This window comes from Leiobunum rupestre, chromosome 8 (genome assembly GCF_980474605.1).
Source record: "Leiobunum rupestre chromosome 8, qqLeiRupe1.1.hap1, whole genome shotgun sequence".
Classification (NCBI taxonomy): Eukaryota; Metazoa; Arthropoda; class Arachnida; order Opiliones; family Sclerosomatidae; genus Leiobunum; species Leiobunum rupestre.
In genome coordinates, this window is record NC_143391.1 from 37,576,323 (window position 1) to 37,603,440 (window position 27,118).

A 27,118-nucleotide genomic window follows, 5' to 3' on the forward strand; every position below is an offset into this window, starting at 1 on the left:
GAAATAACCTTCAACAATTGTTTTGAACTTGAGGGCGCTCAAAACAGGAACGCGAGCCGGTATTTTACATACGTTTTCCTCCCGCTCCCACCCACTGGGAGTCTCACGCTCTCTGAGTCTCTGACTACGGATGCAGCCATAAGAGGAGCCTCAATACAACTCCCCTTCCCTTAATCCTCCTTGCTTACGGGTTCACCTCCTCCCAACTGAAAAGGGGAAAGCACACCACACCGAATTTATTTGTTTATGGATATTATTGGCGGCTATAAAACGATTTTATACAGAAAAAGTTTTTATTCGGATAATTTTTGGTTTGGACATAAAAAAATTAAAGGGAAATTTCTTATCCAAACCCTGAGCTCTAATTTTCATATACTACTTAATGAAATTTACCTGCTTGACGCGTGCTCCCTGTGGATTTATTTATTGTGGAGGGTAAATTTTTGATTTTAAGCTGAATTGAACTAAATGTGTCGCAGGCGAGTAGAAGCCTCTAGTGATATATCATATTCCACTGGAAAAGGTAATCGCTACTCAACAATACTCTTCTTCGAACCGAGTCTGTCTGTCGAGTCCTTTGTGTCCGACATTCGGGTATTGAAATCGGTTTCAATGACTATTTTGACGTTCGAAATTTGTGACTAACAACTAAATAAGAGACGTGCAATTCATTGTAAAACTTAGTTTAATTTTGGTTAACGACGAGAATTAATATACAAAGAAGACAAAGAAGAGATATTACCCCGAAATCAAGTAAAATACTGAAATCAGGAGACGTTGATTGGGCAGGGTGGACGCCAACCCCCGAAAGCTTTTTCGATTTCTTCAGCCACGGCAATCGTCAAATGGTCCTTGTATTTCGCCCCGACGATTTGAATGCCCAAGGGAAGACCGTTCTTACTTAGTCCGATGGGACATTGCGTCGAGGGCATGCCCAAAACGTTAAACAAACAGTAATAGGAGATAACGTGAACTTTGGAGATTTCCATCAAAGGATGGGGTGCTTCTTCGGGAAAAGACGGAAAGATGAGAACGGAATTGTCCTGTTCCAAAATGGCTTGAAGCTCTTTTTCGAGCGAATAAGTTAATTTCTCGTAAACGTCGTAGAAACGAGAGTTCCTCTGCGGCGTGAGCTTCTCCATGAATGCGAAAAACAAAGCCGCGGACGTGAACTTGGACTGACCGAACGGAACTTTGAGGAGTTCTGTGAAAACGTCCAGTTCTTGGTTTTCGTCATCGGCCAAAATGGACGCCAGGCTTCGTTTTAGGCACCTGACGCTCTTGACGGTGAAGCAGTTGGAACTGTGCGTCAGGGCCGGCAGGTGCAGTTTTTGAGGGACGATTCCGTATTGCGTTTCGAAATACGCCGTAGCCTGGTAGCAAAGCAATTAGTTAAATCATTACCTAAGATATTGCAAAAGCACGTGCACGCGAAAATTCTTAAATTTATTTCTTCCATTTTAGTTCGCCAACTATGGCCACTAACAAGTAAGTTCTCTCTGGAAACGTTTTATGGATAGAGTTATCGACAAACGCCTGTCTCCTGATTTACTTAAGTGATTAGCACCGCCCATCTTAGCGCCAGATGGTAGAAAGGGTAATGATATAGTTAAAATGAATACATTTATGGTTAAATTTCATTAATTACTTTCTTGGTAATAGGATTTTAGATAAGGGGGCGGTCGGTAAAAACAAATCATATATTTAACTATCAATTAAGAATCGACAGAATGAATGAATGCTTCTTTTATAGACTATTTTGGTGAAAATTCTTATGAAAATTAAAAAAGGTATGAACTCTGAAGTGAGTTTGTATTTTCTTTGAAGACCACCATTAACTTCTGCGTTTAATTCGTCCAGTTTAAAACGAAATTGAATTTTGTTATAATTTTCGTTTGTTTTCGACAACTTAGTTAACCTATTTAAGACTTTCTGCGCCTTTAAAATGCAAAGTTCCTGATATGAACAACGTTATATTACCTTACGTATTCCTCGTCGAACTTCTCCCGAAAGATGGCAGACTAAAGGTGATCCAATATCGTCGTCGAAATAGTACACTTTTAACTTCCGCATATCAATCTAGTTGAACCAAAATGCGCTTTTAAGAAAATGTTTCTAAGGAATCTATGGATCATTTAAAACAAATTACCCTCGTATCTAGATTAATTTTGGAAAGCTCGTCTGGAGCAATCATCGTCTTGAAAAATGGAGCCAGATCCGTGGCATAGCGGCACATGGGTCCGTTCGTTAAAAGCTCCGTCACCACTTCGTTGTCTGGAAAGATCCCTTTGCTGGATACTAGACCTGCCAAAAGATACGGTTCACTCTTTAGTAGCTGTGTTTAATAGGTGTTTCTATAAAATAAATCAATAAAAAAATTAAATGTATAAAATGTTTTTTCCCGCGTCACGAGCTTAAGCTTTTTAGTGCTTTATTGGCACGCCCGTTTCGCACGTCGACTTCAAATACCAAAATCTTTATCGACTCGAGCGCGCGCTCTCTATCTTCGATAACTTTAGCTAGTGACGTAGAAAAAACATGTGGCGTCGATAGTGACATCCTATAGGCTCTCGAATTTAACACATTCACTTTTCAATGACCTTCGTAAGTTTTGGAAATCTCAACCTATAGGACCGAATTCAATAGGTGGCAGGAGTTGTCGAAATCTAAATCTATTGTACTCCACTAGAGCCGCCATTGGCTTTAAATCAACTTAAGTTTATTGGGTGATTTAAATCACCTATCATACTTTAAGGTATGTATGAAAATGTATTTTAAAATAGTTAGTGAAGCAATGCTATTTTAAAGCAAACCCAATGCCAAGTAGTAATTCAATTTAATTAGGATTAATTTAAATTTTTACGTTTTCGAAGACTAAGAATTATCAATCAATTTGCAAAGAAAAGGGCATAAATGTATAAAAACTAAAGAAATCAATCAAAATATAAATTTTGATTTAATTCAAATAAATAGATTATTATTTTTTAAAATCACAATTAATCGATTGAGAAATACGTGTCCGAAGACTATTAACTATCTTAAATAATGTTCATTGAATGTAAGAAAAGCCGATATGAACACGTGTATGTAAATTACAGGGTGGTGAAGCGTTGGCAATGTCCAACTCGTTAAATTTTTAAAGGGAAGGAACGTGTAATTGCGCGTAAGGTTTGAACGTATTAAGATTTAATCATGATTTAATCATACTAGGGTGTCTCAAATATCAAGAAAGTGATCTGCCTCATTATTTTAAATGTTTATAAGTCGTTCAACTTCAAGATTTTAACCGTAGATATATTGAGTATTTTCCCTTAATAAAATTTATTTTGTTGCCCATTTAATTGGGATTATTTAGACGCTCGAGAGTGGAGTGAAGTTCCTATCGGAGTGGATACTTTCTCCAGAATTTATGGGGAAGAGTAGATAGTGTAGTCCTTCTGCCCCCGGGAATTGTTGTGGTTAGTGTAATATAGCCGTGGAAAAAGATTTTGAAAGAAGAAGTTGATATAAAATAAACTCACAAAGGAGACGACCCGAGGTGTTACACACCGATTTCGTTCAAACTTGGGGGATTGATAGACCTTCATGTAACTTGAAAAATCCTAAAAGGAATTTATTCAATGGGCAACGGTTTTGCCATGGCAACGAAAATTGTTTTTGACAACATGAAATGGAAATTTTCCTATTTAAAATAACATGGGATTTTGACCGATTCCAAGGATCCCTCCTGTGAAGAATTTTAAAAAATTGAAAAAAATTTAAAATACCAAAATTATAAAAAATTTATAAAAATTTACGAAAAAATCAAAATTGATCACATTTTGATCAATTTGAACCAAATGGGTGAAAATGAACCGATATGGCTTAAATTGGAAAAAAATGTGAGAAAAAATAAAAAAAATGCCAACATTGAAAAAAATATTTCAAAATTGATTAAAATAATTTTTTTTTTCAAAATTATAAAAAAATATAAAATTGAAAAAATATTGATCAAAAACAGTAGTTTCGATCAAAATTCATAGGAATTGACGGAAATTTATAAGTTGTGTAAAATTGGATTAATGTATAGATAAATTGCGATTTTTTGAAAAACAAAGTATTTATTTTGGTCAATTTGATCAAACTTGACCAAAATTGGAAAATAATAGATCTAAATTAGCCCAATTTTAAAGTTTTGTAAAAATTATATAAAAATAAACTAAATTCGACCAACTATCTCGAAATTGTTTCAAATATTTATTTTCAAAATGTTAATAACACTGAGAAAAATTTATCAAAATCAATAGTTTCGATCCAAAACGATCAAAATTGATAGGAATTGATGGAAATTTATAAATGGCTTTTTTTTAAATATTTTCAAAATTTGGAAAATAATAGATCAAAATTATCAAATTTTTTAAATTATTATTATTATTGATTATTTTAAGAAACAGTGTAATACAAAATTGTTTTATTCGTTGTTATTAAACGTTTCTCGGTTTTTCTAATCATTTGTTTTCTCATATTTTACCTTTTTAAGTACGTTATATTTACACAAACATATTTCTATACAGTACTATAATACTGTATAGGAAAGAAATTAGTTCGTCATTTCCGTTTCAACATGATTTTTTTACTAACAATTGTGATTTTCATTAAAAGTAACTTATTCGATGGTTTACTCAAGTATAATGGAAATATTTACGCGTTTACCCAATTTTATTTGAAATAATTAATAATTTTTCCCAATTTTACTTAAAGTAATTTATATTTATTTGTTTTACCCAAATTTGTTCGCTTTCATCCGTATTTAATTGTAGGCATGCAAAATGACCTATAAAAGCCCAAAATCGTCAAAATCGCTGTCATTTGGCGACTTTTCTTTATTTTACCCAATTTTGGTCATTTTTAGCCAAATCTCTTCATTTTACCTAATTTTAATATTTTTTAAATTTTTTCTCCCAATTTGGGTCAATTTTAGCGTAATTTCTTTATTTCACCCAATTTAATGAATTTAACCCAATTTGATTTGATACAAATAATTGTTAATAGATTTCACCCAATTTTATAACAAATTACTTATTTTCAAATGTTTACCCAATTTAATCCAAATATTTAATTTTTAAAAGGTTTTTACCCAATTTTATTTGATAGAAATAATTTTTAATGATTTTCATTTATTTTTTATTTATTATTTATCAAGTAAATAATATTTTCGAACTTTTAGAACCAAAACAACTACGGATATAGATTGGAAATTAATGCGGTTTTTGATCAAAACTACTGATTTTTTTAAATTTTTTATACTTTTTTTTTTAACAAAATTTAAAGATTTTGCTAATTTTGATCTATTATTTACCAAATTAGGAAAATAATTGAAAAAAGCCATTTATCTATATAAATAAATTTCCATCAATTCCTATCAGTTTTGATCGTTTTGGATCGTTTTGGATCGAAACTATTGATTTAGATAATTTTTTTCCGGGTTATTAACATTTTTCAATTTTGAAAAAAAAATTTAAACAATTTTGAGATAGTTGGTCGAATTTAGTTTATTTTTATATAATTTTTACAAAACTTGAAAATTTGGCTAATTTAGTTCTATTATTTTCCAATTTTGGTCAAGTTTGATCAAATTGACCAAAATAAATACTTTGTTTTTCAAAAAATCGCAATATCCAATTTTACACAACTTATAAATTTCCGACAATTCCTAATAATTTTGATCGAAACTACTGTTTTTGATCAATATTTTGCCAATATTATATTTTTTTTCAATTTTGAATAAAAAAATTATTTTAATCAATTTTGAAATATTTTTTTCAATGTTTGCACTTTTTTAATTTTTTTCTCACATTTTTTCCAATTTAAGCCATATCGGTTCATTTTCACCCATTTGGTTCAAATTGATCAAAATGTGATCAATTTTGATTTTTTTCGTCAATTTTTATCAATTTTTTATAATTTTGGTATTTTAAATTTTTTTCAATTTTTTAAAATTCTTCACAGGAGGGATCCTTGGAATCGGTCAAAATCCCATGTTATTTTAAATAGGAAAATTTCCATTTCATGTTGTCAAAAACAATTTTCGTTGCCATGGCAAAACCGTTGCCCATTGAATAAATTCCTTTTAGGATTTTTCAAGTTACATGAAGGTCTATCAATCCCCCAAGTTTGAACGAAATCGGTGTGTAACACCTCGGGTCGTCTCCTTGTCAGTTGTGGGGGACATACCGCGGGGCCACCTCTCCAGCCAATACTTAAAGACGGTACTGAAAATGCGCTGTACCTCTCGTGGGTTTGTGTCCGAATAGTCCATTCAAGCAGCAAGGAATCCTGATGCTCCCTGCCATGTCGTTTCCAACGCCCAGGACAGACGCAGCGGCCGAAATGATGGCTCCTTCTCCGCCTGGAGTCACAGTCGTCGAGTCAACGTCGATACGCGAGGATAGGAAACAATCGTGTTTAGACCAGTCGCGGATGACTCGAATACTACTGGGTATCACGAATAAACAAACAGACAAACAACGAAAAACGTGTATGGAGGGTTCCAATTTTCATTTGTCGCTAAAGCAACATTTGAAAGAGATTATTTATTCGTGTCAATGCCTCTGATTTTAACCTAAGGTACAGGTCATAGAAATTCATACAACATAAATATATTTTAAATTAGTTTTCGCTCTCTTGATTGTTTGTGTAATTGTTGTTCTATTCGTTTATATTATCAGACCCTTCGTGAAAGAAAGTTCGTTGTGTCAATAAATTGTTCGGAATTGTCAGGAATTTTCAGTTTACTAGGTCTTTTTCGTTGAATCCAATTACATTCCTACGTTTAAGAATAGGCCCTGCGACTTTATCGTTGTAAACTTTAGTTTAATATCAACGGGAGAAAAAACTAAAATTGCCATAATATTTAAGCTTTTCTGAAATTTAAAAATTTATACATATTGATAATTTAAAAAAAAAGCCGTGTCCGAGCAATTACTGATACGATATACTTAATTTGTACAGTAGCGTACAAACCGTGGACCACGATATAGTACGCTAAATCGAAATCGAACACTACATAATATTAGTAGCTTTTAAAATTTAGGTTACGTATCAGCTGGTCCCGAATCTATACCAATGTTTAACAAACACCTTAAAACAATCTAGTAAAATAGTAAAGATGGCCATACCACTGCTACCACCAGACGATCGTGTCAAATTGTAAGGATTCCTGGTCTGGCCGTGGAGTCGGTTGTACGAGTTCCAGCTGCAACACATTTCGGGAATGTTAGTGGTGGCGATTGTGACAAATCCGGCCTGGTCCACTTCTCTCTTCACGGCGGCATCTTTTTCCGATATAATTCCTTTGCGACTGACCAAGCCTAAATCGTACGTCAGTCCTATTAAAACGCAAATATTAATATATATATATATATATATATAATTAAATATCCGCCAGTTGGCTGTAACCGAATTTAGTAAATGATGGTTGATTCCGTTTAAAGGAATATAATCTCTATGGTAGCAGTAGTAGTAACGTGGCAAATATAAGTATGACACTGCCTATTGTTTTCATGGATAGAAAATATGTCAACGGAAAGAAAAACCAGTGATGTAAATACCAAAGCTATAGACTGAAGTTAATCCTTGTCTGCTCATTACGGATTCTTTTCCTTAAAAAACCTAGGAAATGAGATATTTTATTGATAATTTGGGCAATCAAACTTCAAGTATGTAACACCAAATTGTGGTTTTTAAAGTACCTATTTTTAGATACATGTACGTCGCCTTGTAAATTACTTCATATAAATTAACAATAATTAAGGAAATTTTCTAACTCAATATTTGGACCTCGATCAATTTAAAACCTACGGTTTTACTTACAAGTCATGAGTTCGAATTAGATTTTTCATTTAACCTAGCGTCGGACGCAAAAAGTTGACTTAGCTGCTGGACTTTTTTTCTGTTAAGAAGACGCTTTGTGTCTATAACCGAAATAGCATCTGCTTAGCAGATGAAAATCCATCAACTAAGAGGCATTGGTCACAATGCAATCCTCTACATCCGGAGGGTTACCTTGGCAAGCGATATTAGATTTGACAGTCAGAGGAACACCCAAGAAAGGCTTCTCCTTGGCTAGTTCACGGGGTGATTTTCCAGAGTCTCGAATGTAAACGTCGACGTCTCGAGCCTCCTGCAACGCGTCTTCGAACCTTTCTTGAACGATGGCGTTAATGAAACGGTCCACATCTTTGGCGCGGTCAATGAACGCTTTTACCACCGTTTCGGAGCTCACCTATGATAAAAATAAATTATTTATCAATTAATTACGTGTTCATTTTCTCCAAACGCTCAACCAAAAGTAAATTAATTGCGGTTACTGAAATGGGCTCGAAAACTTTAAAGCATAATATTAAGAAATCTTCCTTGTTATAGGCTGTTGAGTTTCTTTATATCGCGCGTAAATAAATACGTTACGGAGAAATGTCTTCAAGGACGTAACAACGATATGACCATTTAAGTACTTACTAGTAAAGCTCGTTAATTTACATTGAAATATTGGGGTTTTGCTCTCATTTTAGGGTCGTTGTTATACATTTTTGAGGAACATGCTTGCAAATCGTTACCCAAGTTAAATATCATCGTAACTCCAAGTTTATCATAACTCTGTTTCAATCATTTTCTTATGTAAAATTGGGGCCATCTTGAGGGGGTAGTCACTTTAGAAATCAGATGTACAAATCGTCGATAATCACGGGAAATCACTTAAGAAAATAACTGGAAATCACCAAGAAATTGTGAGAAATAAGTAGAAATCAACGAATAATTTTCGAAAATCGGTAATCAGGTGCAGAGTGACTACCCCTTCGGGCGATCTTTCTTATAATTATTCTATTTTATCTTAGGATCAATTTCGGTAATGTTATGTAACATACCATCAGATGAGGTAAGGAGTGAGAGCCTGCACACTTCGAAACATTATCTTTTAATTAATTCATATATCGGCTTAAAAATAAAAAAATTAAAAAAATATAGTTTATACGTGTTTCGAAATGTTGATCTGCAAAAAATAAATAAAAACAAATTATAAGGTGCTATAAATATCTAGACTGATGGCTAAATCGTGACTGAAAACGGTAATTTTAAATAATTTATATAAAACAAATAAGGGTCTAAATTGGAAATGTGATCTGAAGAGATTTTGAATACCTACTTAACAAACTTCAAAAACACCATCCATTTATTTCACGCCAATTTGTTAAACATTTCAAAATGTATAATTTTGAGTTTTATCGTCAAGTTGAAGATTATTTAAAATAACGAAAGGGCTAATCAAAAAAATTATCTTAACAAATTGGAGAATACATGTCATATTTTAATCTAAAAAAAAGAATTATTCTACCAAAACCCCAAAGGCATGGAAACTGATCCTTTAACAGATTAAGAATATAATAAAATTATCTACGGAACCAAATTTTAATTTTTGTCTTTAATATTTTTTGAAATATTCATAAGTTCGATATTCGTTTTACTAAGACTTTCTTCATAGTGATTGCTACTTTAAAGATTTTTCGTTTATTGTGTTATAGAATTTGTGACCTTGTTTTGAAACATTTTTGTGGGGAATATTTTTGGTGTATTATTGTATTTTGGTGGGTAAGAGAATAATTAGGGATAGTTGCCAAGCCAAGTGTCAGATCATGAAATATATACCAAGGTATGAGTGAGGTACAGTTACTATATGCGTTCGTTTTAAATGAAGAATAAAAGAACGTCGTTATATTTGCATATGTAAAATTTTTTTATTTAATAGTAAAAACAATTAAATACCGTCTGACCGGTTTCGTCGGGCTTAGCCCTTCATCGTCGGAGACAAAAAAAATATATACCATAAAAGCATTAAAGCCATTTCCGTTAAAAACTTTCAAAATATTCGTAGAGTCCATCGTAAATTTAAACGAATTGTCACCAATAATCAAAAGCAGTAATATTTGAATTGGGTAGCGATAACTCCACCCACCATCAGCAATAGGGTAGCCCACAGGTTACCTACACGTGAGCCCGAAGATCCCGGATGTCATGGGACATCAAAAGCCAGGAAATTAATGCCAAAATGAAGCCTTGTCTAAGGATGTTGAATGGGAATGACTAGGCATAGAAAATTTAGGCTACTTCCTCAAATAAAGGTGGGCAGCCTCAAGTCATTTTATTTTGTCAGGTTCCTGATCGGTATTGTGAATTTGTCTAAAGTTGCCCTTTTATTTAAATTTATGGGCCCTGAGCGTTAGAATTAACAGTTTTGGGCAAAGGCTTTGCTTCTATAATTGTCAATTTCTTGGGATTTCCTTGTGTTTTTAATATTGTTACAAACCACTGATTTATGTTTATTCAATAAAAACATATTGCATTGGGTAGTAAACTCATTACACTACAATTTTAAGGTTGAAATAGGAAATTATAAAAACAATATACATCAACGGATTTCTATCAAGTTTTTCCGCTGCTATTATTACACTGACTAACAAAGTGGCGAGTCAAAATATACCTCTCCTTGGAGGAGTTTGTCCTTGGGCGTATTAATTATTAGCCACGGCACTCAACAATACACCGCCATATTCGGAACGTCCTATTAAAACGTGATCCCGGTCCTATCCCGACCGGTAGAATATATTTATTACAATTAAAATAAATATTACAAATGTTGTTCCCTTAAACAAATTTCAATATCAATAGAGCAATAAACCAACTTTAGACCTAAACCGTTATTAAATTAATTAGGCAACAAAATTGAATAATAGAAAATACAATATTAACAATTATTAGAACGCTCAAGAAACGTAAAATGTATACGTGCGAGAAACTATTTTAGAGACAAAAACAGCCCATTGTATTAAAGCTCTTAAACAATCAAATATATACGGAAAACCAAAGTTTAAGCGAAAACCAAAACTATAAGTGAAAGCATTAATTGAAACTGCGTGGGCTTAGCACGAACACCCAACGAAGCCGGTAAAATTAATGCAAATAATAAAACCGTTGACATGAATTATCCGTCACATCATCAACACTTTCGAAACCCGGCCGATGCGATCGCAAAATATACTATGACGTATACCGTGAACAATTGGTGGAAACCCTGCCATTTGAACGTTGAGACGTTTACCGTAACCTTCAGCACTCGGTCCGTCCCAAACGTTAAAGATTCTTCATTTGAGAGTTCATTGGTTATAAAATTTAATATTAGACAGGAAATGTAGGTGGGGTGGAAAGCCATTAATAGCGTTATCAACTTTGGACACGCTAAAAACTCTTAAGGTTAATTAAAGTATTCAGGCTTTCATACCGTTTCAATCGGCGAACCTTGAAAAGAATACATACAAATTTTCAGAGCAATAGGCCTTTCCATAAATTCGCTACGACTGCCCAGCTATTAGACCGTTTTCCAAAAGGGCTTACCCCTAAATCTACACATCAAATGTAGTAATGTACAGACTTTGTGCTGGCTTAAAATAGCCTTTCGATTATTTTATTGGATTCAAAAATTATTATTTTTTTCCTAGGGTTATTCGGGTTATTCTTGAAAACTTCCCTGATCACTAGTCCAGGAAAAATGGTACCGAAAAGTAAAAACACATGCGCAAAACAAATTATAATTGTGGTAAGAATTAAATTTCAATTTATAATTAAGAACCGTTTATGCATTTCGTACGCTATCATATTTTGTAAAATGAAAATATATTTGCGATTAATTTAAAATTGTTACGTGGTTGGAACGACCAGTAAATTGTTACAAAATTTTTAAAACTTTCTTCGTACACGTAATAAAGAAAAGGTTTTATCTATAAATATACGGAATGCACTTCAGAAACGTGATATAGCCACATACCTGAACATCACGCCTAGAACCACACGATAAAAATTAAATACCGAATCAATTATTCGAAAGAAATATAGAATTTTATAGAAAGGTGAAAAAGTTTCGAACCATTATTTATTTCTTAACTAACATCAATTTAATTGGTAAAAATTAAATACTTTAAACGAAATATAATATATACAGCGACGTAGAAAGAGACAAATCAGTGACTGGTAGTCACTATTACGCGCGCTCGTAATCGCCATTTATAACACTTTATATTATCATTAGCATTAGTTTTTATTTTTAATAATTGTTTCCTGTGCATCGTCTCAGTTTCTTAATTTTCCTATAACAAACATGTTTCACTAATTCAGGAGTGAATTTATTATCCAGACAGATTTCACTTTAAATTAATTAAATACAAATATAATGACTAATGAATTATGTTAATTTTGCGGGTATTTCAATTGAAAGAGCGCTACCAAAACTAAATGACAACGTTGGTTAATTTCCCTTAACATATAGTCTCTCTATTATTCAGGTCACGAGCGAGAACGTCACCCCCCAGATTATGGTTTCAAGAAGACGGTCGCTTAAAAGTGGTTAAAGAGACAGTAAAAAGCTCACGGCTTAGACTCGGGACACCATGCGCGTTCTCACTAACTTCAAAAGGAACCAAAGCACTTGATAGACATTCTATGATTGCGTTGTATTTGCAGGCCCGTATGTAATATCTAAACAAAGAACATTTTTATGGCAAAAATTATATTATCTAGACTATGATAAAGGTTAAATCACGAGTTGTACCTGTAGACGAACCCATGACAATGCGATACGTTATGTCAATTGTAGTGTCCCAAAGTCAGAAACTTGTAGCCAATGAAATTTAAGATACATTTAAAAAAAGAAGTAAGGGAAATTATTACGATCCAAACATTTTTATCACTTAAGGGAGAATAAACTTCAAAGTTTATGGTTGAACAACGAATTTCACATTTCTGTCATCAACAGAAGCTAGCGATGATTTTCGATAGTTTCGTTAAAAATTATCCTATCTTGATCCGCGTACTTTCAACTAAGCAATGCGGAAAAACACGTTAAATAGTGAAATATATTGTTTTGAATGCGAACATCACCTTATGAGGCAAGATGAATCTGTTGTGCAAGGTATCGGCTTTGTTTCGCGCCAAAACGTCGACTCAGCCGTTTTAAACAAATCACGTAGGCCAACACTATATCGTGGTAGTTTGTTAAAAGGCAGTATATTTAATTCATCATCTATGTAATCATAATGAACTGTAATTTTTAATTTTGCACGTATTTCTTCATTTTAGGTGTTAGAATGAAATCTCGAAATCTGACGGACAGAGTCACAGATAAATTATTCCACCTTATTTTTCGATTGATTTGAGAATAAAATCCCTTTGTGTAGATTACCGTAGATATTCATTAGAAATCAGTCTAATCACCCAACAACTGGAAAGTACCAAACTAATGGAGGATTACTTACTGTAAGATTATGTAGGATTGTGCAATAATCTCGGCAAAACCACAACTTTCAGTCACTATTACAGGCACCTACTATTATGACAATAGTGTGAAGTAATATTGGTTCCTACGTTTTGGCGCTAAACAAAGTCAATTATGAAGAAAGAAATAAGAATAAAATCTGCCGTGTTTTCTCAGGAATGATTTGTCTAACCGGCTAAGTAAGATGATGAAATTAACCGATTTATGAGTGGTTTTCTTTTTTCGGTAAACGCGGAAATAAATTTTTCCTTTTCATCCTTTTCACTTCGAGTACTAGAAGGAATTACATTTTCAATAATATTATCTTGATTGCGTACAAAATATACTTAATGACCGTAGTCACCAAAATGCTTGAAAGTTTTTAAATGGGGTAAAATTCAATTGTCTTCGTCGGATTTTTTCAGACACCATAAGCTCATTTTCAAAAAACCATCTCTGACGAGACAGTAAATGTAAGCCAAAATTATGTAACTACTTATTTTTGACTAATTTTCAGAATTGATCATAATTTTTGGATATATATCGGAATACCTATAATACCCCTAGGTTTAGAGAATTTTAGGAAATTATAAAAATAAAATTTAAATAAAATATTCAAAGCTATTTTTATAGGTTCTAGAGTAAAACAAATGGGTTGAATAGAGGGGCAGCTCACTCCCATGATTATTAGGACACCCTCGTATGATTAAATCATGATTAGATTAAATTAAAATTAAATCTGTAGCTTTGACTGTACAAAGATGAAAAATGATTAAATCATGATTACATGTTTAATCATGATTATTAGGACAACCGGTAACAAAGTGATCGGCCCCTCGGTTTGAACCAACTGACCGACGTGTTTAAAGATTATGAAAAGTGAGAGCACGGCAATTTTTGGCAGTAAAGAACAAAGATGTAAATTTTAAAAATTAGATAGTTTAAGCGCCTCTAAGTTACTTTGATGAAACGCCTGCAAAGCACCGTGGAAGCTTAGTGTTTTTAGTTTCTACCATTGGGCCCTTAACCTCTCTAATAAACGTTGGCCTACACTTCGGTATGAGATCCGCAAAATTATACGAAGAAAAACTTGAAAAACCACTTTGAGCACGTACTTATTAAAGGCTTTCCTCCGTAATGTCAGATTTTCGACCGGTCAAACGATTTTCAGCTTGACTGCTTCCCGCTTCCATCGAAAAGAAAAACTAGTTTGCTTAGTTCTTTCCCCTCACATCGTTAGATATCTGTACAATTTAGGTTTCTTTTACGCGTAAGTTCCGGAAGCAGGAATTTGAATGAAGCGATGAGCGTTTAAACATTGTTCTTTTTAGGTTTTTTTTTAATAATACAAACAACTTTCGATTCGGGAGTTTTTTTTTTCGTTTTGAATCTAGGTCTGTAGGAAATGAGGTTAGACACTATTAAGAAAGACCCAGTTAATGAATTCAAAAGAAAATAAAAGGCATTTCTTAATTAGTTTAGAATATAATGATTTTATTTAAAAATTTAATTTTAGGTATTGAAATTTAGCTATTAGATTTTTTTTCATAAATAGTCAATAGCACCGAGTAATACCTTTTTTCAACGTTTTGATTTGTTCGATAATTATAAATAGTAATAAAAATTTAAATTTTAAGCTGAAATTTTCTCCAGATCTTCATAAACTTCCTTATTTTTTTTCAAAAAAGCTCTACAATGAACTGGCATTTTATGAGTAATAAGCTGTTAACGCAATTCATTCAAAGTAGGAAATGAGCATAATTATTTTTGTAAAAAAAAACAAATTTAAGATATAAATAATGTATCTGCTTTTCCTAGGTAATAAATAAACAATATACTAAAGAGAAAGTCTAGAAATGATCACATAATCTAACTTCTACTGTGGTGTTTAAGAACACGTGAATGAAAGAGCCAATAGAAGGGCTCCCAAACTAGCACCTTTTTCTTAAAACAAATTGTGCTCCTATAGAGGTTTTTGGAAAGAATTTGAGACCGGTTTCAATAATGCCAAATGATTAAATTATGGCACTTTGATTATTTTAGCCATAATTCAGCAATTGAAATGAATTACTTATGAAAAACTGCCGAATGTAATCTTTTAAACACTTACTAGCTTGTTCTGCTACTTTTTACATGAATTGGTAAAAACTCTGAATGGGGAATGGCAAAAAATCTTGAAACAAATGTTTGCCTTCAAATATCGCGCCACTCTCGCCGAAGTTCCGAACCAAGTCCAAGACTTTCTCACATCATTGGCTTTTAGTTTGTCTGATTTCTCAACCTTCCGATACTTTAAATTTATATATTACATGTTTCATAAGTTGGATGTCAAAAAGGTCGTCAAACACTTCTTAAATCCTCAAATTTGAGTGACTCACGGCTCAAATTGCCGATGCTTCTCCCCATAGGTACACCTATGGTATAAACTTTTAAAATAGGGCATATTTGAGAGAACCAGGAAGTTTACCCACGCAAAATAAACATAATTTTTCTGTTCTTTAAAGGAATCAAACGTGTATGACTATGAATTTCCAAGTTTTATTTATCTGCTTGGGCGTTGACAAGAAATTACTTTGGTTTAAACTCATTAAATGAAACAGTCCATTGTTGCTGAAATTGTTAATAGAATTACCATAAATAACCTATAGGGATGACCGTTCCTGCTCTTCCAGAGCTAATTTTGTTAATAAATCATTATAAATCCTGTGGCTAGGAACTGACTTATCTCCACAATCAGTTACTAGTCTTTTGAACTGTCATGTAACGATTCCAAGTTCTATTAAAAATTGGAACACTATCAAAAGTAAAAATTAAGCTTACTTGAGGAAAAATAATGATGAATGGTTGAGTCGGGAGAGAAAATAGATTAATACAAAGACTCTGTTCGTTTTTGTAGGTAGTTATTTTCTAATTTGAGATAAAACCGCGTTTTCGAACACTAGCCAGACAATAATTTTGTTACTGAAGAGAGTTACAAATTCCATGTTTGAAAACTTCCGATTACGCAATCCCTCTGTACCAGATTATCGATAACTTAAATAGTTTAGTTTTATACTTATGGCTCTTATGTCACTTATGGTATTACACTATTTATTCGCGTGTGTAATTCTATTTTCACACGCAATTTGAAACAGCGCTGGTTATTTTTATATATTAAGACGTGCAAATAATATGAAAAAAAAGGCAACGGGAAATTTCTTAAGAACGCTTTCACATCGTCACCACCAGCTAACACTTTTACTTAAGATAAAACCTTTGATTCATCGGCGAAACAAAAAAACCGTTATGATGTCCTAGAATTTAATTTTCATATGCAAACACCAAGAACTGATTTACGTAAGGAAGAACTTGGAGCCGTCTTAGTATTCCTTTGAGACCCTAGGCGCCAAAATATCATTTTTATGTAATATTATCCTATTATATTGGCGGGTGCCAAATTCTCACTCGTCCCGGGCACAATTTTGGCTAGCTACGGCTCTGCATTAGTGCGCTAAAAGACTTATTTAAAGATAAAATTAATCCACGCAACTACAAACTTTGGTAATCTGGGAATAAAATATCACTTTCTGAAGTCTATATCATTGCTTTATGTTCCGCAATAGATTTTTCCATATATCTAAATGAATCAAATATCGGCTTTTCAAGGAACATTCCGATGGGAATATTGTTTCGGTTCGTTTTCCCAATTTTAATCCAAATCTCTCAAAGAAAAACTGCTTAACGTTATTGTATAATACTTGAGACTACAGTTTGTGAAGTATTGAATATATTTCGTTGCGCATTTTATCAATTGAATTCCGCACGACCTTCAAACGAAATTTTATTTAGAAAGAATGAATGAGTATATTAAGTTTTGTTTGTGTCGGCAGCCTTGGGATCAAACTATTCAACAAATTCAGTGAGTATCGCGTCACTCGGGAAAATCAGAAATACCGTACCCAAGTTAAGATGATATAAATTATGTCCCTTGCAAATTTTAAATTTGGAATTAACTACCACCATAGTTGTCTTTTATTAAGAATTGCTTGTACGTTACTCATTGCGCGCCAAAGAAAATCAAATCAGTGTCGCTGAATAGCGTCCAATTCAAGCAAAACGTTCTTTGAAAGATTCTAATTTTGAAGGACGCCAGGAAAAAACTTCTTGCGTGTATCCATTTGTGCGTGAAAAACGATTGCCTGTTACCGCTCTAGAAGTGAAATATAGGTTTTAAGTTGATTTAATGGTATTGTAAAATCAACATTTTATTTTTCAAGAGTTCAAGGTAGTTTAGTTTTCTTTGGCGTAATTCGCATAAATATTTAGCTCTTTATTTTGTTTTCAAACTATAAATTTAATCCACTAGAAATCAGCCTTTGAATCATGTAACTCAGAAAAAGGATATGAATTAAATGAAATTGTGAAAATGTACAAACTGTATGAATATATAATTATATATATGTATATAAAGTAACATATTAAGGGGAAGCTAAACATATTCGAGTCAATGTAAAGAGAGAACTGTGAAAGGGATTATCTTCCGAAGACCGAGCCCTGGTCACATTCCTTTGAGCCGTGGGGATACCAAAATTTATCTCCATATACGGAGCAAACTTGGGCACGGAGGATGGTGATTGATAGGGAAACTTTTACAAAGAAATGGCTCGCGAAAAGCAAAACCATTTAAGAATAAAATAAGTTGAATGTAAATATTTTTCAGTCGATATTAGTACATAAATAAGAATGTTCTACAAGAACCACAAATGAAAATATAAAATCAAGTAAAATTTTAGGTGAGTTTCCTCAATTCCGCTAAGCCGACGCTTCGTTGTGCTTATAGCCACTGTATGAGGTTCTATATTATCTAAGAGACTGATTAAGATTAATTTAAAACTCTGATTAATAAGCCAAGAAAATTAAATTACAAATTTAGTATGAAACAAATGTTTCGATAATGAAAATATGCAATTAATGTATTTTCCTTAGTTTTAATTAAAATCTTATATATTTTAGCAGTAGATAGAAATATCTGCTTAAGAAAATATATAATATAAGTTTATAAGCACTCGCAAGTTTGGTTTTTGTTTATTAAATCCTCAAAAAAGCTACTTTTTTACCGGGGTGGAGTACACGTCTTTATAAAATTTGCGTAAACCGGTATGCGAGATGGAAAATAGCTCGTTTCACTAACCCGTCCAAATCCAAGACTTTCTCACATTATTGGTTTTTGGTTGGTCTGATTTTTTTACTCTTCCTCGACAAGAAATTTACATACTGCATGTTTGATAAGTTAATCAATGAAAATTACATGGCGGCAATGCAAATGTTTTTTTTTTCGATTATCTATACATAATTCATTTTCTAGGTATTTAAATAGTGCAAATTTCATCGTTTCAGAATATAATATAACAACCTCTGGAACAAGGAAGAATTAATTTTAAATTAATTTTAATTAGGGATAATAATTAATAATAGCGATATCGTGAAAGGTTTGTAAAAAAATCACAATCAACAATATATATTTTATACGGATTGTTTTTTTTTTCGGAATAGTGATTTGGTTCAAAAACTATGTTCTCTAGAATGTTGAAAATTGTAGTGTACGTTATTCATACCGGGGACACTCGTTAGCGAAATTTCATCGAAATCGTAAAACGTTTCATTTTTCACCGCTAGGTGAAAAATGAAATTTTCAAGGTGAAAACGTTTTAAGATTTCGATGAAATTTCGCTAACGAGTGTCCCCCGGTATGGATAACGTAAATTAAAATTTTCAACATTCTAGAGAACATATTGTTTGGAAAAAATAATAATAATAACGAAGATCATTTTACGAGACCCATTATATAAAACAAAAAAATCTATGAAAATAAATTGTTTCGGCGGCCGCGGCGGTGAAGGCTCTCAACGGATGCTTAATTACACAAAATTTGATAAGAAGCGAGAAAGTGATAAGAAAACAGAGCCATATGGCAACTGAAAACATACATATGGCGAATACTTTTACAGACTCTTGATCACAAACTATATCTTGTTGTTACGGGCTGTTTTTATAACACTTTCAATTTTTCAAAGTCTAAAAGTCAAAAAGGTTTAGAGAAGCCACACCGTAAAAGGTAATTTGAATCCTAGTTCCGATAAAAATAATCTGAACAATTCAGAAAGCCGATCAAAGTATGTTGACACGAATAAAGTTTAGCATCTAAATTTGATATAAGGACGTTTTTGGGTGTGTTCAAATATATGTCAACCAAACGTTAGTGTGGAAAAATGATAAACGAGGAGATTAAAACATTTGGTCTTTCAAGGCGCAGCCCCAAAATTAAATAAAAATATCACGGATACTTCAAAGTAATATCACTCTGGCCTACACCCATTTCAAAGTGTATATTGTAGTAATTTACTTCAAAATTACACGATGAAAGTTTGTATCGGCTTATATATAGAGAATATATGATTTAATAAAAACATCGTAGATCACGCGTGACATAGTGATTTGTAGCAACTGAACCTGAGGTCAGGTCTTGAAAACCCCTCTGCTTGTATTTCTTTCTCAAAGTCCATGGTTAGTGAAATGATCTCACTGAAAGTGTATGGTTCACTGCTATTCGAAGGCACCTCTTGGAAACCAGTAATTCAATTCGACAGTGATTGGAATTTAGTTGGAATTCAATCAAAACCAGTTTCTCTCTTTTACAGTGCCGTACCTATGCTTGGCGGGGAATGGGGGGGGGCATAGGCCTATTCTAGAAGTTGCGGCTACTATAAGGCAGGATTATAAGATTGGATAGTTTTAGAGAGGGATTGACTTTTGGGAACTTATTCAACTCGAGATTCCACCTTTGGCTCATTGGATGGCTTAGTAGTTAAGTTTTTTCGGCCATTGCCTATAACACGTCGCTTCTCCTATTTGCGTAGTAAGACTATAACTTTTGGAAGTACCAGATTTTAGAATATTTATTGGTTACTTTTTTAGTACTCGATGGGCGATTTCGGTTTACGTGTGACTCCCCTTTAGTTCGAGAGCCTTTGGTGGGGGCCATTACCACCAAAACTAGATACCGCAGATTCCATAGAAATTAAAGTTATCATGACCATATTATATGAGCTATCAAAGGCTACGTGTGACGCGTTAGCAAACGGACGCAAAACGGCGACGAAGCCCGTAATGCAGTCTGTCTGTAAAATTTTTGCTTGTGAAGAATAGGAAGTGTCACACTTATGTAACAATATCATACACTTATGGTAAAACGAATCGTGATACGCTTTGCTTTTGAAAACAGGGCTATATGGCAACTGCAAGCTAAAGTATAATGTAAACATTTGCACACTATTCGTCTTCATTAAATCTTTTTGTTATACATGTGAAATATAGATGAATCACGATTGCGTTTCTTCATGTAAGCATTTGTTAAGAAGTTAATACAAAAACTGTTTTTGATTATCGATTAGCCGGAGCTTCAGTTAAAAATATGAAAACGTCTCGATAGAAAATTAAAATTGGGAATCTTTAACCTCTCAAGAAATAAGAACTTGTCAGGCTAGACAAATATTTTTTTTTACTTTCCTGGAAAACAATGTGAGCAAACAGTGAACGCATAAATAGGGCGTTAGTAGAGCGTGGCTGTCTTCCTCCGTTTAAATCTCCCATCAAAAACGTGCAATGTTTAACTTCAAAAGAAGTTTCCATATACTGATGGAACATGTACATTTGCATTTACGCTACGTCATTTGTTTAAATAATTGTTGGTTTTGTATCAAATTATAGGCGAAATTTACTAAAATCAATTATATCACCTTAATATTTCGTAACGTTTAAAAAATATATGAATAGGTGTTTTTACAAAAGATCGGTGGTCACGTGTTTTCAGTAAGTTTGCGTCACTAAGGTCAAAATTAAATCTCGAAGTTGGCCGATAATTTAGTGTCGTCCGCTATTTAAGACAAGGCTTACCTGTCGTTCAGTTTAACAGTAAAGTGAAAGTTCTAACTGCTATAGAAGATAATTTATTTTTGCTGAGTATTGTATATCTTTCAAGGTTAGTAAATAAAAAATAACTAAAACCAGACTACCTTATAATATACATAACACATAAAAATATATTTTTAATACAACCCTAGTCATTATTTATCTATTTGTAACGCTGTTAATATTTAAAAATAAAATTGTCTATACGCGGGCCTTAGTATCAGCAGCCGGATCTTAGCAGACGATGCCTTGATCAAACATACTGAATTCCCATGAGCCTCTATAGCGAAAATCTTTTGTAGAACCCCTTATTAGTTTAATTGGTCTGAATTGTACATCAAACGGGGTTTTTGTAGTCAGATATGCGAGAAAGTCCCACTTTCACTAATTTTCGTCGGAATTATTCAGTCATACGTGATCTCCAAAATAATCTGTACACTCTTTGCACTCAATTAAATGCTCTGAATAACTGACTTATTTTCAAATATTTCTTATGAAAGATTTCGGATTAAGTTGATCATGATATTTATTCAGGGGTCTGCTTAAGCCAAGTCACTTGGCGAATTTATAAAAATAGTTTTTATCTTATCATAGCCTACCAATATTTTTCATGATACATTCTATATAAAAACGTTACGTAATTGAGTCAAAAACACAATTCAATTCAGAAATAAATGATAAACGTTTCCAAAAATATTCGAAATAACAAAAAAATCCTGTAGGGCTAATAGCCGCCTTGCTTTCAGATAATAAAAAGAGTTTAAAAGATTAAAAAATATTATCAGTTTCATTAATTTCATCATACTTCCCTTAATTTCGAGCTCAATTATTTTTTCCACAAAATTGTTATAATAAAGTCGTTCATTCCAATTTTAAATAGTTCAGATTTGGGCAAGAAGAAAAAGCAGGTATTTGGGGAGAACGCCGGCGTTTATAGCCTCAATCGAAATTAAATTTATTACTTCTTTCGCGTTAAAAGTGATTTAAAGCATGTCGAGCCGCGGAACTTCGTAATGTCTCAGTTCTACCTTCCACGAGCCTTCACTGCGTAACGGAGGCATTGCCTAATGGAAGCCGGGTTGAAGACGTCACGGAGAATCAGTGGGTGCCGATAGCTTCTTATATAATTTAAAAGCGCATTAAGCAAAAACTTCCCTGGGGTGATCATAAAGAAATCTTGAAACGGTAAAATGGTCCATTTTCTTCTAATATTTGGAAATCGCACCAGTTTAATACGGATATTTCTTACGTAGTAGTTAGTGTTTTTATAGTATTGCTGGTTTTTTAACTGTTTTGTGAAATTGAGTTTCTCAGTAAGCGCAATCACTTTCTCGTCTGCTAAATTAATCTTCAATCTAAACGCGAACTGTTTTTGAAACCGTATAATTTGAGATGATGGTATTCGAAATAACAATAAATTAAAAAAATAAAGGTAATTTTTGCAAGCTGTTTTCGTAAAACATAAAATATAAGACCTTTCGGAGCTCGAATTTTAAAATTCTATCCGTTACTAAGGTATTTAAAGTTCGTAGCGCGTAAGTATATAGGAATTGTGCAAAACCCGTGTTTGTCAGGCATTACCGCGAGCTAAAATTGAATTGTTAGTCGTATGTTTGGTAAAATTTCAGTTTGTTTTGAAGTCACTAGCTATTGTAGATATACGAGCACGCGCTGAAGCCGCGCTGAAGCCGCGCCGAACTTCAAAATTTGAAGCGCACGTGTAAGTGGCGCGTGCCAAGAAGGTAAATTTAAATGCGGAGCGCGTGACGCGGAGAAAAACAGTTTATTCAGTCATGTGTATATTTTTATTATTTCTTTTCTGGAAACGGCTATTGTATTTTACTCATTGAAACGAAGCAATATATTTGTTAACCCTAAAAGGCGACAGAATCACTTAAAAAATTCAGTCCGAATTTCTGGTAGCTCATTGTGAATGTTAAATCTATAACTCAACACACTGGTCTCTTATATCGAATATTTCTATTATATACAGACAATCACAAAAGGAGCGTTTAAAGACTATCCCGAAACGTATAATATGTAAATTAACTATTTAATGTACGCTCTACATAACGGAAAGTTAATCGGACTGACATGGCTATCCTAAGTGTTACTTGCCATTTTTATTTCCTTGTTTGCTTTTGTTTGGCAGTCTTTCTTAGGTATGAGGCAAATTTTAACTATCAATTTAAACTATTTAGTTGTATAATGACAAGGAAAAAATAGAGTGGTTAAAAAAGCATGGTCACCAGGTAACATGAATTAAGTGGTGGGTAATTAAAGGTTATTGGGTCTTATGACAATTTCTGATAGCATTTATAAGCCGTACTCGGATATTAGTCTAGCTGATCATTATAGATAGCTTGTAATTGATACACGTGTTGTTGGATTTTAACATACCGTGCAGTTTTTAACATAAGGGACTTATAAAGTCTTAAGAAGTTTAAGTCGCTTCTCATAGTTGAATCCCATTAAAAGTTAAATTATAGCAATAAAAGGAATAGCAGGAGTAATTTACTAAAACCAAACTAAAGGTGACGAGGTATGATCTATTACCAAAATAAAACTATCCTGGCCAATCATTCTCCGCGCAAAACGTTATTTTCTTATTTTTTAGGTATGGAAATTACTTAAATGACATTTTTGAAACATATTTGTTATACAGATTCAGGTGTTAAATACGATATGATTTTAATAATTTATTCATATATTAAGACATAACTCGTTTTCTTACGTTGAAGTTAAAACCTGACAACTTCTTTGTAGAAAGAAAATAAAAACACGTATTTTACTACATTTGATCCGACAGATTCTATCGTGAAATTTGCAAGTTAACGTGACAGAAAATACCATTTAGGTCTATATCAAAGAAACGAGGAAGTTATCAACTTGGATAATATTTCCTCTAAATCATTGTTTTATTAACCAAGAATTAAAATTCAGTATAACAAAGCCAGTTTGTTGTTTCAAATAAAATTTATTTATTTTATTTTATTTTATTTTATTTTATTTTATTTTATTTTATTTTTTATTTTATTTATTTATTTATTTATATATAGTATATCTCGACTGATTTGAGATTAATTTAAAAAGGGCAATATTTTGCTTACTTTTCCGGTTCTTATTTCTTCGGCTAAAATCGTGGCTGGGAGCAAAAGGAGCCTATTTCTGACGGCTGGGATACGCTTATTGGCAAATCCGTCGAAAACACCGTAGATCTTATACACGAAGAAACTTAACACTTTACTGTACACCAAGAAAATCTTCTTAATAAAGTTCACGATCATTTTGTCTCGTTTGTTGGAACCCATGACGCGATGGTAAAGAGCGGTTCAGCGAGGTACAAGAAGAGCTCTTACAGCCTTGACAGGGAAACTGCGCGAAATAGCGAAACGATCTACTATGACGAATTAAAAGAAACGAATGATCATCACGGGATGATAACTCCGTAGTACTATCCCGCGGCTCACGGAGATGAACCGGTTGAAAGAGAGCCGATTGTTATTTAGGAAAGAAATTTCATTTTCGTTTAGTTGCGAGCGGCGCGATCCAGCCGCAGTAATGATCTTAGCGAGGCACACGCGAGGTCCTTTTCTTCAGTCGGTGGTGAAAACCCTCCCTCTGGTCAAGGCTCTTTCTTCCCTCCTCGCTCCCCCTTGCTGCCGGGCTCTCGCGATTGCGCAATGGCGTTTCCCCTCTTTCCCGTCGAAGCCGCAGCTGCCGAGATCTGGTTCTTCAAGCTCCACGCGCAATCAATAAAGAGCGCGTCAAGAGTTAGAAGACGCCGCGAGAGGAACTGCCCGTTAGAGACAAGCGAACGGGGAAAACCTGCGCCTGAAATTTCGACGAGTTTTTGTTATCGCAGCGCGCTCGTGAAAGTGTGGACAAATTCGGGCAATAATGCCCTCAATCGTGACAAATATCTTATATTATAATACACGTACCCCTACGTTTTTCTATGCTTCTAAAGATATTCACGAGCCAAAGCATTTTATTTATCCAGCTGAAGTACATATTCCACATCAAAGTTGCGTATTTATGGTAAATCAACCAATTTGAAGTTCCTCCAACAGGTTTAACGGAAGCTAGCTACGTTAAAAACACGGCTTATCTCTTGTTGTTAAACGATTTTTCGATGTAAAATATACTCCCTTTAAAAAGGGACGTTGACTCTTTTAATTTGAGAATGACGCGTTTATCTTATCATATTGATTTCATACTTTTGAAAGTTAGTAAAACTAGTACCGAGAAACTAACATTGGAAGGGAGGGACCACCATTAGATTAACGAGCTTCCGCGTTGTCGGTACTTTATACTTTTCTATTGATTTGCAAAACAAATAGCTTTTAAATAAATCAATTTATAATAAAAATCCTTTGAAACACCTTACGCTCATTATAAATAAATGATTAAACCATGGGATAAATGCGTAAGTAAAAATTGTTTTATTTAAAAACCGACTATTTTCGATGGCGCAATTTTGTTGTTGTTTTTAAATAAAACAGTTTTTACTTACGCATTTATCTCGTGATTTATTTTTTATTTATAAATCAATTTATTCAAGTTCTCACGTTTTAGGAAAATTCCTAATTAGTTTGCTCTCGGGTCTTTATATTTAACCATAATCTGAACATGGCTACTTTTATGTTGTCTAGTTATTGAATAGATCTATATCACTAATCGAATATGGCTACCGGAAGCGGCTATTTACAATATGACGAAATTAATTTAGGGACAATGTTTTCAGTGGGGTAAATAACGGCTCAAAAGTTATGGAGACTAGCTGCAATTTTGTCCAAACAGCGTTGTCGTGTACTCTGCTTTACTCAAAATTAGAAAAAAAAAGCCAAATAAAACTCGGCCATAAGCAGTCAGTAGGAAAAGATCCAAAGGAATATAATTTTATGTAAACAAATCGTTCAAAATCTAATATGTTTTGAGTTTGGTTTGCTCATGAAGGCCCGAGCGTGAGGCCCCTTATTAGAACTTGCGGGGACCCTTTATTTCAAATGTTTGTAGCCTTGTAGGCCCCTTCCCGCAACTCAACTAGGCAGCGGCTTTGTCCTGCTTATTGCTAGAGCCATCACTGGGCCCCACCGAAGTTTGAAATTTAATAAATTTGCGTCCCGGGCGATCTCCAGAAATAGGGCTGATGAAATCCCGGGATATGATTGGAAAAATCCACCAGTATAAGGTACTAGTACTAGTGCGGTATGTCAATGTTTTGTTTTGTATTATCATTAATATTATTTCTTTTGTACTTTGTATATTCGCTTCATGCGAGTGATTCTTTTCTGTAAGTGCGTGTGCGAAAGCCGTTTCGGCTTGGTAGGCCAAGTATCTATTAGTGAAATAAATAAATATAAGGAAGTAGAGCAGCTTCTCGATTTTCAGCCAGATTTGGCAAAACGTCGATAAGGCTCTTTAAAGGGAATAAAACCGCCAAAGCGGTATTTACGGAAAACGCTACAATTTTAGGGATTACCTCCGTAACAAAGTAATTACTGAGCGAACAGTAATATTTCCTTACTTCAGCCCTCACGCGACAATCTATAACAAACTCATCACTGACCGATCAAAAGTGCCAGACTCTAATATAAATTAAGGAAACTACCATTAGGCCAACTCGAGGGGCTAACTACTGTCAGATAGACTGTACACCGATTACGCGTACTCAACACTGTTAAAGGTACAGACTTTAAAGAGTAGGTGTACTCTCATTAGAACAGTCAAAGGTACGGGCGTGTACACCGATTACGGGGACTCACTAGCTCTTCTAGCCAACTAGACAACCGCGTAGGGCGTAGACCTAATATCATGGTCACTTTTTTATAT

The 27,118-nt window shown here is 33.6% G+C and overlaps 1 protein-coding gene across 2 annotated transcripts; it reads right to left on the minus strand.

Annotated features, from left to right (window-relative positions):
* Positions 1-667: 667 nt before the first annotated feature.
* LOC149933343 (fatty-acid amide hydrolase 2-B-like) lies at positions 668-25,046 on the minus strand. 2 transcript variants are annotated; one of them, XM_090156309.1, is made up of 7 exons: positions 24,394-25,046; positions 8,044-8,263; positions 7,158-7,349; positions 6,269-6,388; positions 2,150-2,304; positions 1,981-2,079; positions 668-1,373 (listed from the first exon to the last, which is right to left on the minus strand). In XM_090156309.1, the coding sequence occupies exons 1-7, from the start codon at positions 24,592-24,594 to the stop codon at positions 768-770; spliced, it is 1,593 nt and encodes a 530-aa protein (XP_090012435.1). In that variant the 5' UTR covers positions 24,595-25,046; the 3' UTR covers positions 668-767. The 2 variants fall into 2 exon arrangements, with proteins under 2 accessions (XP_090012435.1, XP_090012434.1); XM_090156308.1 differs by having other exon boundaries at positions 7,158-7,367; positions 24,394-25,045.
* Positions 25,047-27,118: the final 2,072 nt, after the last annotated feature.

Excerpts from the sequence above, each read along its gene's own strand:
- LOC149933343 (XM_090156308.1), bottom strand. The coding sequence starts at position 24,594 with ATGGGTTCCAACAAACGAGACAAAATGATCGTGAACTTTATTAAGAAG. Across the intron at positions 8,264-24,393 it reads AAGAAATAAGAACCGGAAAA|GTGAGCTCCGAAACGGTGGT; the intron begins GTAAGCAAAATA and ends TTTTTATCATAG. Across the intron at positions 2,305-6,268 it reads CGGACACAAACCCACGAGAG|GTCTAGTATCCAGCAAAGGG; the intron begins GTACAGCGCATT and ends ATCTTTTGGCAG.